Source organism: Megalobrama amblycephala, linkage group LG10 (assembly GCF_018812025.1).
Source record: "Megalobrama amblycephala isolate DHTTF-2021 linkage group LG10, ASM1881202v1, whole genome shotgun sequence".
NCBI classification, from domain to species: Eukaryota; Metazoa; Chordata; class Actinopteri; order Cypriniformes; family Xenocyprididae; genus Megalobrama; species Megalobrama amblycephala.
In genome coordinates, this window is record NC_063053.1 from 35,690,904 (window position 1) to 35,706,692 (window position 15,789).

The 15,789-nt window shown below is 40.6% G+C and overlaps 1 protein-coding gene across 2 annotated transcripts in view; it reads left to right on the forward strand.

Moving 5' to 3' along the window:
• Positions 1-7,385: 7,385 nt before the first annotated feature.
• Positions 7,386-15,789, forward strand: part of hmgcll1 (3-hydroxymethyl-3-methylglutaryl-CoA lyase-like 1) — a 40,897-nt gene continuing 32,493 nt past the window's right edge. Inside the window, exon 1 of one of the 2 annotated variants that reach the window (XM_048205909.1) lies at positions 7,386-7,928. In XM_048205909.1, the coding sequence (XP_048061866.1) occupies positions 7,833-7,928 (96 nt within the window). In that variant the 5' untranslated portion in view covers positions 7,386-7,832. The remainder of the gene's footprint in view (positions 7,929-15,789) is intronic. The other variant, XM_048205908.1, reaches the window with a different exon arrangement.

Below are 15,789 nucleotides of genomic sequence, written 5' to 3' on the forward strand. Positions count from 1 at the left end.
CCCCGGTCTCACTGCTCCCGGGAGTTCTGGAAAAAGTTCGCCAGGAAGGGGTCGATCTGATACTGGTGGCCCCGTACTGGCTGACCAGGATATGGTTTGCGGATCTAATATCCTTACTTCACGGCTCTCCTATGGAGCTTCCTCTCAGACAGGATCTCCTGTCACAAGCGGGCGGCATGATTCTTCATCCCCGCCCAGAACTATGGAGGCTGTGGGCCTCATGTCTCTCAACCGAGGTTGTGGAGACCATCCTTCAATCCAGAGCTCCCTCCACGAGGAAGTTGTATATGTACAAATGGAAATTGTTCTCTACATGGTGTAGTCAACGTAATATGGACCCTGTCCAGTCACCTATCAGCTTTCTGCTTCAGTTCCTTCAAGAAAAATTTTCAGAAGGTTTATCCCCTTCAACATTGAAGGTATATATAGCAGCCATCTCAGCTTATCATGCTCCTGTGGGTGGTTCCTCTGTGGGTCGAGACCCCCTAGTCATACGCTTCCTCCATGGTACAGTGAGGCTGAGGTCTGTGGTATGTTCAAGGACTCCAGCATGGGACTTGACTATAGTGTTGCAAAGGTTAGCCGAGACTCCCTTTGAACCAAGAGAAGAAGTATCAGAAAAGTTTCTCACCTTAAAAAGGATATTTCTTCTGGCAATATCATCTCTGAAAAGAATAGGAGATCTACAAGCACTATCGGTTGCTCCTTCGTGTCTGGAATTCGCGCCTGGTATGGTTAAGGCGTTCCTGCATACTAGACCTGGCTATGTGCCGAAGGTCCCAACAAATGTCCTATTGTCCTATTGTACTCCAGGCCTTCTGTCTTCCTCCCTTCGAAAATTCGGATCAGGAGACACGTAATCTGCTGTGCCCAGTTAGGGCTTTGGATGCGTACGTCCACAGAGCTGCCCTGTGGCGAAAAACAGACCAGTTGTTTGTATGTTACGGGTCCCCTAAGAAAGGGGGCCCAGCATCTAAGCAGAGGATGAGCAAGTGGGTGGTCGAGGCCATCTCACTTGCCTACGAAGCAGCCGGACAGCAATGTCCTTTAGCTGTCTGTGCTCATTCTACAAGGGGAATGGCCGCTTCTAAAGCATTAATGTCAGGAGTGACATTAAATTATATCTGTGATGCAGATGGATGGTCATCCCAGCACACGTTCATTAGGTTTTACAACCTTGACATAACTCCTACTCCGGGTGCCTCAGTTCTACAAGATAATAGACAGGTACTTGGTGATACGGCGTAGTTGGGATAGCGTTCCCATCACGTCATTAACGTAGCGTCGATAGTTCCCACGAAAGGGAACGTCTCGGGTTACTGATGAACACATCATACAGAGGGTTCCCATCATGTCATTGACGTAGTGTCTTGTTCCCTTACTCAGGGAACAAGGGTTACATCAGTAACCATCACAACTCGCTGCGCAGTTTTATCTTCATCCAGAGACGTGTGAAGATGCAGCATAGAAAACTCAGTTACAGCTGCATTACTATGTTCATCACAGTGCCGAATAATATCCACATAAATCCATAGAAATGTTTCGCCTCTAAAGTAAGTGGATTAAAACAGTGGCCAGTAACACACCTACTGTGTGTGAGGTCATCATTCGTGCTGCGCATTGGGGTATGTGAAGAATGACAGTAAAAATCATCACACTTCTTAGAAAATAATCAGAATAATGAAAATTGCATGTAAACAGGAGTGAAGAGTCATGTCATGTAAACATCTTACTGCGATTACTCTGAGTATTGTAAAAAACAAACAAACAAAACAAAAAAACAAATGCATTATTGGTGCACATGTAAATGCAATCAATGTCATGCTTAAAAATAACTGTATGTGAGCAAAGATGTCAGATTCCATCTAGGGAGTTCTGTGCCAAGTAACTGCCACTGAAATACTAACAGATTTCTTAAGCTATTACAGACCCATCCTCATGTTTAATAAAAGATTTTTTTCTAGGCTACTGATTTGTCTTCATAAGAGAAAATCCACATCATTCTAAACATACCTGCCAGAAATACTCTTCATTGTTTTAGGTGTAAACCTTCAATTGTCTGATTAACACTTTTATTATTATGAACTCATTGGCAAGCTCTTCTTTCAGTAAACAGCCTGCAGTGTACATTTCCCCATGAGTGCACACACTGAACGTTTGATGTTGCAATCAAAGCTTGAATCTATTCTAGTAGCTTCTATGGGACAATTGAAATCGTATGGACGAAAATTGATCAAATCTGACTTGAGTTTTGAGCAGTTCGCTATGTTTTCAGGATTTATCTGATGGCTTAAAACCTCTTTGATGCTTCATCTAAACCTGTTCCCCGTAAAGCATATTTCTCACATCTGTTTCCATGCTAAGGATGAAAAAGGGAAGAACTAAACTCTTTCACTGACATAATGGTACAGATTACACCAGCACTCCAAATAAAACATCCAAAGAAGGCTTTGTCGCATCTGCGATTTATCTTTCAATTCATCCACAGCGTGGAGCTCGATTTCTTCCCTCATTACAGTCATCCGACCGATTTGGAAGCCAGTTTTAGTCATGGGTAAAGTTTGTTACGGTGTTATGTACCAGATTTCACTGGAACTAATACTCTGGGAGACAATGAAAGAGTTTTGTCCCTGTTCTTTTTAGTTGGAGATCCAGCACCTAAAACTTGTAAGAGCCTTGCACGCTCTACACTGTACAATAAAATATTTTTTTGAAGTTGTAAATAAAATAATAATTATTGTTGTTTTACAAGAAATTACTATTTCTGTTTTTCTGCTTTAAAATGCCACTTTGATACAAAGTGTTACTTACCATTTATTGGTAATTGATTGTGAAATTTACTAGCGATTTTTGAGTGAAAATTATTTACACCATTTTTTTTTTAGCGTAGGAGTGGAACAGTTAGTAACTGAGCATGTGACTCACTCTGGTGTCATCAGTTACGCTCATGGATGGACTGCCAATAAAAAAACAGACTGGGAACAAAAACTATTGCTTAAATTCACAGGGCCTAGGACAAAATTTTTATGGGTGGACCCTCAAAAACTACTTTACACCTCGTCACATGGCCAGAGACAATGTTCCTGGTTTTCTCCCATCAACAGCCCTGTTACCCAGTTCAGTGGTTTTAATTGATGAGTCAGATTTGAGTCATGACATGAGAATTCAAATTTGCCATTATCTTTTGGCATAAAAGAAGTCTTTGTCCCATTAAAGCATCCTGCAAGTTTCAGAGCTTAAAGCGTCATCCTCATTATAAAGAAAGCATTTAATCAAACTCCAAAAACAGCTCATTAAGATATTGTGGGATCTGTGATGTCACACAGGCAAATACATTATGACCGCCTCCAGAACAAGACATCAACGAATAGTTATATATCATCACACCATAGGCCGCACCCACTGGTGTTCAGTCACTTAACAGCTGACACTTAACTACACTGGATGTGAGCGTGACGTCAAAAGCAGATAGAAGCTGTTATAATGACTGACGTTGTCTACGCTGATACAGTATACAGATGTGCGTTCGGTTTCTGAAGTCATTATAATCACTGACGCTGTCTACGCTGATACAGTATACAGATGTGCGTTCGGTTTCTGAAACCATTATAATGACTGACGCTGTCTACGCTGATACAGTATACAGATGTGCGTTCAGTTTCTGAAGCCATTATAATCACTGACGCCGTCTACACTGATACAGTATACAGATGTGCGTTCGGTTTCTGAAGTCATTATAATCACTGACGCTGTCTACGCTGATACAGTATACAGATGTGCGTTCGGTTTCTGAAGTCATTATAATCACTGACGCCGTCTATGCTGATACAGATGTGCGTTCGGTTTCTGAAGCCATTATAATCACTGACGCTGTCTACGCTGATACAGTATACAGATGTGCGTTCGGTTTCTGAAGCCATTATAATGACTGCCGCTGTCTACGCTGACACAGTATACAGATGTGCGTTCGGTTTCTGAAGCCATTATAATCACTGACGCTGTCTACGCTGATACAGTATACAGATGTGCGTTCGGTTTCTGAAGTCATTATAACCACTGATGCCGTCTACACTGATACAGTATACAGAAGTGTGTTCAGTTTCTGAAGTCATTATAATCACTGACGCCGTCTACGCTGATACAGTATACAGATGTGCGTTCAGTTTCTGAAGTCATTATAATCACTGACGCCGTCTACGCTGATACAGTATACAGATGTGCGTTCAGTTTCTGAAGTCATTATAATCACTGACGCTGTCTACGCTGATACAGTATACAGATGTGCGTTCAGTTTCTGAAGTCATTATAATCACTGACGCTGTCTACGCTGATACAGTATTCTATGCACTTGATTCTGTCGACAACAGGAAAAATGGAAGAGTGAAATAATGTTTGCTTTGACGCGTCCAGTTTACGCTGGTTTGTGTACAGACTTCAGAAGGATCACAGTGTTGGAAACAAGTTGATCGTTTATTTTAATGGAGTTCCGGATTGCGACAGAGGATTATATGTTTGTTTAGAGCATTTTGTTTCGGAGCACAGTGTAATGAAGAGTTTGCAAAGAAACTTTTGTTGACAAATGAAGCAGGTGACTGTATTGGATCTAATAATTTCATAATGCTTCGTCTTTAAATTATGGTTTTATATAGATAATGTTTTCAAAATACTTACTCGTATGTAATAGTGAATGGGGGTTGATACTGTTTCCTATGCAAAGATGTTAGCCAATCATAACAGTGGCTGTTTACTGACAAGCCTTAAAAACGCTGCACCTTAAAAATGGATCATTTCAGACAGAGGGTCAAAATGAAGGTTATAAAAACAGTTTTTCTGCATATATATGGGCTTTTTTTGTGCACAAAAAAACTTTATTTACAATTATAAGTGAACCTCAAGGACATATTAAAAAAATCCATATCATGGCCCCTTTAATTGGGATCAAACATAGTACAACTTTTATACTGTACAATAAAATGTCCATAAATTCAAACCTTACAATCCCGTAAAACCACCACGAATGTGTGATAGAGTGCGTGTAGGCCGCTGTGGATCTGCTACTGAGGCTTCGGTGGCCCAGCCTGATGATGTCTGACCTTTTCTCCCTTTAAAACCTTTACATATTTACTTTGTATCTAAATTCGTAGTCTACAGCCAGCCCACAAATCTACTGGCCCGCGGGGAAAACACACAGGCGCGCCCCATAGATAGTCCATCAGTGATTACTCTACAAGAGACAGCACAGCATAAATATTTTACCAATTTAAGTTCACAGAGGCAAAGGTTAATTCACGAGAGGCCCGAAGCTAACTCAGCAGGATTTGTTTGTGCAAAACGCAGCCCGTCGAATAGTAGTCTGCTCCTAAATCATCTACAATTGCAAGAGGAATAAGGTAAAAAAGAGGCAAACATCTGGTACGGCCAAAATAACCCATGCTTTCAGGTAATGGCTAATGAAATTGTGCTTTATTTAACATTTCATCCTGCTGTCATGCTCACTGGCTAAATGTTTACAAGACCACGTTTGGAATGATAAAAAAACTTCAGAAAAGCCCCCACACTCGCTCACCTGTGCTGTGTTACTTTACATTATCCAGGATGCCCTGAAGGTGTAGCTCAAACCTCTTTGAAGTAAACCCTGACAGCTGGTATTTGTCAAGATGAATGTCCACTTTTTGTCCTTTTAGTTAGAGAGCATTCAAGGAAAGGAAACGCTAAATGCTTCGGTAGGGATACAGATCTAATGCAGCAAACTCCAGCTGGGGGCAATTCTGAATCATACACACCCCACCGCAGAATGTTCCCGGTGACTCCTGGCTCAGTTGGATTAAATACTTTCATAGATATATAGGAAAGTCTGTACAAATGAGTATGTAGACTATATATGTAAATGCAATTAAGAAGATTAATGGTTTGTTGCATTCAATCTGACTAACATATCAGAGAATTTTAAAAATGGTGATTTCTAGGCCAAGACTTCATGGAAAATAATCCTAAAAGAGAATTGTGTTATTTCGGCACTACTAGTCTCACCAAATTAAACTGCAAAAAACTTTCTTAACCCTCTGGAGTCTGAGGCTGATTTGGGGCCCTGGAGAAGTTTTGACATGCCCTGACATTTGTGCTTTTTTCAGTTGTTCATAAACATATTAATGACACAAGTGTCATTACACTGTATTCAGCACAAACTAGGCTACAATAATATGTGAGAAACATGTATGTACACAAAGGAAGATATTTGGAAGAATGTCAGTAAACAGATAGATCTCGCCCCCCCATTGACTACCATAGTATTTATTTTTCTTACTATGGTAGTCAATGGGGGGCGAGATCTGTTTGGTTACTGACATTCTTCCAAATATCTTTCTTTGTGTTCATCAGAACAAAGAAATGCATACAGGTATGGAACTATTTGAGAGTGAGTACATGATGACAGAATTTACATTTTTGGGTGAACTATCCCTTTAAATATATTTGTAATTATGCATTTGTAATGAAGTCACAATTTAGTCCATTTAAAACACATTAACTTTAAATGTAATATCGAATAACGCTACAGTTAAAATTCTAATCAAGTACCTGTGCTTTAGCATGTCAGTCAACACATCAAAACAAGTGTACTTTTTTAAAGCAAGACAAAAGATTATTAAAACATAATGATTTAAAATGAATTTTAAAGCAAAACTTTTAATTTTACATTACTACAAAGTGCACATTGATTCATAATTTGTTTAGAATGAATCATGAAATGAAGCATGGTCATGAAAGTGTACACTCTTTAGGTACACTTAAGTGGCCTTTTGTTTCATACTATTATATTATCTGCAAGTTATCTGCAGTTTTTAAAAAATAAGATTTTAAGTACACTCATGCACATTTAACGCAACTAAGCACGTGTCTTTCTCATAAGAGTGCTTATAAAATATTTCACCAGCTCAGCATGAAACTTGTTTGCAAACTTAGTGAGTTTCGGAACTGGTGCACAGGTCACTCATTAGTAAAAACCAAAATCGAAAATAAAAAATAAAAAAATTAATGAAATGACTTCAGAGGTCATGAAAAATTCATGGCCAAAAAATGTTGGAACCTCAAATATGTTTTGTTATTCTTTTTACTTCAAGTCACCTTAAGATTTATCAGCCTCTGCCATTCAAGAAATGCTGATACCTAATAAATGCAGCCCCGGGTTTCGCCAGTTGCATTTCCCCCCATGAGAGAGAGGCCAGACCATCTCACGGCACACCAGCTTCTTATTGAGGAAGAGTTCAGCACAAGAGCTTCCTTAAACCTCTCTATTGTAAGCACCTGGGCCAGGAAGAATGGCTCTTTCACAAGTAAATTGCGGCCCGGCTTTACAGAGAGATTTTATAACAGAGCACAGTTGACATTGGCAAGAGTGCCACGGCCGGCCATTGAAAAGCATGAGCTGCCTCAGTCACAGGAGATCAATCAAGGCAGCGTATTTCCCCGAAGCTGTAGATTTCCGCTGGGGAGGGGAGCCAAGGGCAGTAAAATAAGCAGCTTGTGGTTAGTCTTATTGTAGAGCCGAGAATCCCAGCGGGTCTCGTACTTCACATGGAGCTGTCAGTCTAAAGCTAACAAAATGCTGTCTAACGCCTTCAGTCTTCCCTCCCCCTCCCTACATCACTGCGCACAGGCAGGGATGCTGCTACCATGGTAACAGCTGAGTCATTCCGTGCCCTTTGAAGCGATGCTGTCGGGCTCCTCCGGCTCTCTTTACTGCTCGCGAAACAGTGTGAAGAAGCGCGTATGCGCTCTGATCACTACAGGTGTCATCCGGGAACAACGCTGGGCTAGCAGATCGCGCTAGCCAGATGGGTAACGTTTCTACTGCGGTCAAGCACTGCCTGAGCTATGAGACTTTCTTGCGGGATTATCCTCGGTTGCCACGGCTCCTGTGGGAAGAGAAGGTGGGGGTCTGTTTTTGCATGTGCAAGATTTATACATGGAAATATAGCAATGCAGTGGCGTAAAGAAGTAGCTACCCCACAATGAAAATAATCTCACCCTCGTGAAACACAGAGGTGTTAGACAGAGTATCCAACTGTCCTTACACATTATATGCATCATTTAGGACTGACATTTAATATGTAATTCACTTTTCACCTCCACCGGAGCTCTCAAATCTTCTTTGTACTTGTGTTTAATTACAATATTGGGCTTTTCAACAATAGTAACGTTATTTATGCCAAATGGCCATGTTTCCCACTTGAAAAGTTATGCATTTAAAAACACAATTGTAAATGAGATTTGACAGCTATGGCAAACTGGCAGGTCTTTATATAGAAGTCAGTCATTTACAGGGTTCATCTGGGCTGGGATTGAAACACTGAAAAAATGATGATTTGGATAATATATATATATATATATATATATATATATATATATATATATATATATATATATATATATATATTTTTTTTTTTTTTTTTTTTTTTTTTTTTTTTTTTCCTCAAGTTATATTTATAGATTTGTTCAAACCTTACATTTTGATTCAATGTTAATTAAAATTATTTAATTTCCCAAAGACTAAAATTTACAGTCATACTAAGTAAAAAAATGATCTATTATAAAGGCCATACAGTGAAAAAAAGTGTGTTGGATTTACATGATTTAAATTATAATAACATAATTTGTTAATTTAACTTCAACATCATCAAATGAATTATTTATTTATCTCAAAGTGATTTGATAAGGTCCCCAAGCAGAATTTCATTAATTCAATTAGCTGACTATTCAACAAACTGTTTACAAGCAATAGCACAGACTGTGTTAGAATGCTATGTGCCAAGTCCACACTTTTAAATAGTAAAAAAGCTGCACTTGAATTAAATTGTTCTAAATCAACATAATTGAACATTAAACATTATAAAGTATCCCCCTTTTCTCATCTTGCTCAAAAAACACGTAAGTATACTTAATTTCAAATTTTTTACTAAATTAAGTCTTATGAATGCTGAGAACTACAGTTTCAGTTATGTCCATATCCAAAATCAGTTTTGAGTACTTGATTAGTTGAGCTTTTAGAGAATTACATTAATCGGATGTACATTACACTATTTACAACTTAATTTCACCATAAACAAAAGCTAAATTAGCTATAATATGAAAGTAGAATTTTCACTTAGAATAAAACTAAAATCAATTTGTTAATTAATGATTGATTTAGTGTGCTTACTATAAATAAAGACTTCTCTTAGAATGTTTTTTTAATATGCATCATATTTTCTGTTATATGTACTAACAAAAAATAATGGAGACACTTTAGAATACTGATCCTTCATTAATGAACAGTTGAGTAACGCAATATTGACATTCTAGTAACTACTATTAACTAATAAGAAACTCTGATGAATGAATTAGTAAATAATAGGTCTCAGTTGAATGTGGTAGTTCACTGTTAGCTAATCAGTAACTATTATTATTTTCATTCCTCCCAGAGGACTACTAAGAACTACTATATACAGGTTCATAATTAATGTTAATAATGCATAATATATAATTAATTCTAAAGTAAAGATCATGGTAACCTATTAGTAATGACTGAAGTATTACCAAATCCTTTAATTTTAATGAATTGGAACAGAATTCTAAATCAAAATTTTTGGGTTTTTATAAGGCTTTGGATAGTACTGACTCAAGTGTTTCTATATCATTCTACTTACTGGCCATTTGGAACAGTATTCTAAAGTGAACATCAAATAAACAGTAATTCCTTCTGAAGGATTTGGTAATACTTCAGTCATTACTAATGGGTTACCATTAACTTCACTTTAGAATTAATTCTACATTATGCATTATTCACATTAATTACGAGTCTGTTCTTAGTAGTCCTCTGGGAGGTATGAAAATTTGATGAGCTAATAGTGAACTACCATATTCATCTGAGCACTATTACAGTCTAATTAGTTAAACAGTTTTTTGTTAAGAGCAGTTTCTAGAATGTTAATATTGCATTATTGCATTCATTAAAGATGGAACAGTATTCTAAAGTGTTACCAAAATAATAAATAAATAAACAAGTAAACAAAAATAATATGTGTAGTCAGTAACGCTAGGCAGTATGTGTTCTGCCATCAACACTGGTGTCATGAGTATTTTCACTTTCACTATTTAAACAAAATAGTTTCTTTTCATTTTATTTTATATGGGCCATTCTACAGAATTGGTGCAAACTTCTGTCCCACAACCAAAAAAACACATTTAAAAAGCATTTAAATATTCAAATCTTAGATGTTTACTAAGATCCTTTTATTATCGATTGAATCCCACAATGTATCCTCTGTATTGTGTATTTTTGGTTCAGTCCTGGTGACCTAGTTTTTCCAGTCTGTCTAATTAGTAATGTCATTCACCTGTGCACAGTTAATCTCATTTGTTCTAGTATATATAGCGTTTATGTTTGTGTGTGGATTTGCCTGTGTTACCTTCCTGTGTATATATTAAATACTGTGTTTTGGAATTCTCCCTTGTCATGTGACTTACTAAACATACCATTACGTGACAGAAGATCTGACCAACACAATTAATTTTGCGGAGTTTTCTTTTGTCTATTTATTTTCGTAACCATGGACATACCTGCTGTTGCCCTGCTTTGCCTGGAGCAGAAGGACCGCTCCCTGGAGTCACACACCATGGATTTTTTGGAGTTGGTGTGCAACTCAAAAAATCCATGGTGTGTGACTCCAAGGAGCAGTCCTCGTGAAGACTTCGCCTCATGTGTGGAGTGGGTGCTGATAAACAACAACTCGGCATTCACTATCGGCCCAGTAGAGCCTATAAGCACCCCTCCACCTAACCCAGCACCCAGTCAGCTTACACCCAGCCAGACGGAGCTAAAGTCTGATTCCACCACAGACACGGAGCCTGTGCCTGCCGCGGAGAAAGTGCCAATGAGCCCTGCTGAGCCGTGTTTCACCCCGGAGCCTGAGCCCAATATTATGTCCCTGAGGGAGTTTGTTATCCTTATTATACTCACACGCACCCGCCGCTGCGTGTGAGTATAATATGGATCCTGGGAACCTATTAGGTTATTTAGAGGAGGATTTAATAGACTGGTCTACAGAGGCTATTTCTGCAGACACCCCTATGTCTTTCACCCCTGTATCTCCTGTGCTCCAAGTATCACCAGCACCCCCTGTATCTCCTGTGCTCCACATGACTCTAGTGCCATCTGTGTCTTCGGATTGCCTGCCCATCCTCCCTCTCCCACCTCCTCTAACCAGCATATTTCTTCAGCTACTACTCCTCTGGTTCCTGTTTGCCCCTCATCTCATCCTCAGCTGTCTCCGTGCAGTACTGCGGATTCGCCGTGGGGCTTCCAGTCCCCAGCATCACCTTGGCATGAGGATCCACTGTCTCCGCCTCCAGTCACAGAGCCCCAGACTCCACCTTGGCCCTTTGACCCATCGGCTCCACCATGGCTCAATGCACCCTCAGCTATACAGTGGCCTGTCATCCCACCCACTCAACCAGGCTTCCTCATCCCACCGGCTGTGTCTTAGTGAGGCATCACACCGGGTTCCACCTCGGGATTTCTGGATGCCGGTTGCACCTCTGCCTTCCATCCCTCCGGCTCCACTGGGCTCTGCCTTCGCTCCGGCTCCTCCGTTATCCTTGGTCGCACTGGCTCTGCTGTGGTCTTCCGGATCCCCATCTCTGTCATGGTCCCATAAGCCGTCAGCTCCACCTTGGCCTTCCGGAAATTCTGTGTCACCCAGGCTCCGTGTCTCTTCAGCTCTGTCTGGTTTTCTACCGCAGCTGGCAGCGTTGCAGGAGAAAGCACCCCTGGTTTGATCGACCAAGCCTCCACAATGGCTTTTCCCTCCTGCGCCGCCACCAAGGAACATCATGCTGACTGTGGCCTGGGTCATCATCAGGCCCCTTCTGCTCCTGGTTGTCCTCTGGCTCCTCCCACCCTCCACTCCGCCATGGACTAATTTTTTGGACTTGTTTTTGTTTTTCCCTTCCTCTGCTCCTCGCCTTCCTCCACAGTCCCCACCCTCCCTCCTCAGTTGTTCCATTTATACAGCACGAGGACACACTGTCACATGTATCCTCTGTCTTGTGTGTTTTTGGTTAAGTCCTGGTGACGTAGTTTTTCCCCAGTTTGTCTAATTAGTAATGTCATTCACCTGTGCCATGTTAATCGCTCCTCATTTGTTCTATTATATATTCTCCCTGTGTCTTTCAGTTCTTTGTCCGATCTCGTGGATGTATAACGTTTATGTTTGTGTGTGGAATTGCCTTCCTGTGTATATATTAAATACTGTGTTTTGGAATTCTCCCTTGTCATGTGACTTACTAAACATACCATTACATGACAGAAGATCTGACCAACACAATTAATTTTGCGGCGTTTTCTTTTGTTTATTTATTTTAGTAACCATGGACATACCTGCTGTTGCCCTGCTTTGCCTGGAGCAGAAGGACCGCTCCCTGGAGTCACACACCATGGATTTTTTGGAGTTGGTGTGCAACTCAAAAAATCCATGGTGTGTGACTCCAAGGAGCAGTCCTCGTGAAGATTTCGCCTCATGTGTGGAGTGGGTGCTGATAAACAACAACTCGGCATTCACTATCTGCCCAGTAGAGCCTATCAGCACCCCTCCACCTAACCCAGTGCCCAGTCAGCTTACACCCAGCCAGACGGAGCTGAAGTCTGATTCCACCACAGACACGGAGCCTGTGCCTGCCGCGGAGAAAGTGCCAGTGAGCCCTGCTGAGCCGTGTTTCACCCCGGAGCCTGAGCCCAGTATTATGTCCCTGAGGGAGTTTGTTATCCTTATTATACTCACACGCACCCGCCGCTACGTGTGAGTATAATATGGATCCTGGGAACCTATTAGGTTATTTAGAGGAGGATTTAATAGACTGGTTTACAGAGGCTATTTCTGCAGACACCCCTATGTCTTTCACCCCTGTATCTCCTGTGCTCCAAGTATCACCAGCACCCCCTGTATCTCCTGTGCTCCACATGACTCTAGTGCCATCTGTGTCTTCGGATTACCTGCCCATCCTCCCTCTCCCACCTCCTCTATTTAACCAGCATATTTCTTCAGCTACTACTCCTCTGGTTCCTGTCTGCCCCTCATCTCATCCTCAGCTGTCTCCATGCAGTACTGCGGATTCGCCGTGGGGCTTTCAGTCCCCAGCATCACCTTGGCATGAGGATCCACTGTCTCCGCCTCCAGTCACAGAGCCCCAGACTCCACCTTGGCCCTTTGACCCATCGGCTCCACCATGGCTCAATGCACCCTCAGCTATAGAGTGGCCTGTCATCCCACCCGCTCGACCAGGCTTCCTCATCCCACCGGCTGTGTCTTAGTGAGGCATCACACCGGGTTCCACCTCGGGATTTCTGGATGCCGGTTGCACCTCTGCCTTCCATCCCTCCGGCTCCACTGGGCTCTGCCTTCCCTCCGGCTCCTCCGTTATCCTTGGTCGCACTGGCTCTGCTGTGGTCTTCCGGATCCCCATCTCTGTCATGGTCCCATGAGCCGTCAGCTCCACCTTGGCCTTCCGGACATTCTTTGTCACCCAGGCTCCGTGTCTCTTCAGCTCCGTCTGGTTTTCTACTGCAGCTGGCAGCGTTGCAGGAGAAAGCACCCCTGGTTCGATCGACCAAGCCCCCACCATAGCTTTTCCCTCCTGCGCCACCACCAAGGAACATCATGCTGACTGTGGCCTGGGTCATCATCAGGCCCCTTCTGCTCCTGGTTGTCCTCTGGCTCCTCCCGCCCTCCACTCCCCCACGGACTAATTTTTTGGACTTGTTTTTGTTTTTCCCTTCCTCTGCTCCTCGCCTTCCTCCAGAGTCCCCGTCCTCCCTCCTCAGTTGTTCCATTTATACAGCACGAGGACACACTGTCACATGTATCCTCTGTCTTGTGTGTTTTTGGTTAAGTCCTGGTGACCTAGTTTTTCCCCAGTTTGTCTAATTAGTAATGTCATTCACCTGTGCCATGTTAATCGCTCCTCATTTGTTCTGGTATATATTCTCCCTGTGTCTTTCAGTTCTTTGTCCGATCTCGTGGATGTATAACGTTTATGTTTGTGTGTGGATTTGCCTGTGTTACCTTCCTGTGGATATATTAAATACTGTGTTTTGGAATTCTCCCTTGTCATGCGACTTACTAAACATACCATTACATGACAACAATTATATTTAAAATATCAGTAAGATTAATATATATAAAATCATCATTTACTGGGAACTTTCAATTGGCTGTCCCGAACACTAACCCCTAAATTTGTGAAAATTATATTGAACATTTTTTTTTTTTGCAATTTTTTTCCACTGTTGTTTTTAAATATATATTTTTTATTTTTTTTTAAATGAAGTTAAAAAATATTTATTTTATATTTCTATTTTTAAATCATGACTCTTTGTGTAAAAAATAAATGTCCCGCATTTTCATGTCACTACCGAAAATGTTTTAGTCCATTGGCTGAGGCTTTAATCCAAACTTTTACATTTTTGATCAGGAAATATTCCTGTGTCCCTCCCTTTCATAGCCTCTCTTTCATAGTAGATAGGTAACAACATTTTGAGTTAAATGTGTTCAAATGTCTGAAAATCTCTGTGTAACTTTAAGGAATGTCACTACCAAATACCCTTTTTCTGCAATTAAGCAAACTTTTTTGGGTGTTATTCCATTAAATTTAGTTTTTATGTGTGTAAAACTGTTCAGAACTGTGTTATCTAACCATGTGCTGATTAGCATCTTTGAGCTAAAAAGTATCTAAAATTGTCACAACCGAAAATTCACCACATTTTTCAGTCGTGACTATTTCGGTAGTGACATCATTGTTTTGGTAGTGACAAAAGGGAACATATAATCATTTTGTCACAAACTCGGCCTCTGTGGCTCCCTCCGATCACCGCCTGAGGGCACCCTCACCCGAGTATTAACTGTTCATGGACTACATTTCCCACGACCTGTACCTGGACTGATTACACTCACACCTGTTCCCAATTCCCCGGACTATAAAAGGCCTTCATGCCCCACAATGCTTCGCAAAGTCTTGTTTTGCCCGGCTAACATTTCTGAGCGTTTATTTCTGTGTATTGTTTCCCGCGCATGACCTTGGACTGCCTTATACCTACGATTACTGTCTGCCGCCTACCCTGATTATTTGCCCGGTTTTGACACTGATTACGTCTTGCCTCTGACACTGCTCTTGCTGATATCTGACCCCTGCCTGTACGACCACGAACATTTAATAAAGCTGCAAATGGATCTCCCAGAGTCTGCCGACCCGTTACACATTTATTTAGGGAAATAAACAAAATTTTAGTACAGTTATGCAAATCATTAGTATTTTAATATGTTTTAGTAAGTGTTTTAGTATGAGAGTTAAAATCCTGTAATGTTTTGTGGTCACTACCAACACATTACTGTCACGACCGAAACATGGGATGTTTTGTCAAAAATCAAGTATATTGAATGATCAACTAAGATGTTATTATAGTGTTTGGTTCAATGTTTATTCAAACTAATGAATCCTTTACTTTGAAATCAATATGATAAACTTTATGCCTTTTACAAAGAAAGATTGGATTTTAAAAAAAAATAAAAAAATAAAATAATGTACACTTGAAATATTGTTGCAATTGCAATTGTTATTGATTTACCTGTGAAAACGTTTTGTAAAATAAATGTACAAGGTAGATGTAAACAAAATCAATATAACCCTTCTTATTAAATTATTCATCATTGTGTTTTGATAGTGACAAATTTGAGGAAAGGAAAAATTTTCCAAAACTTT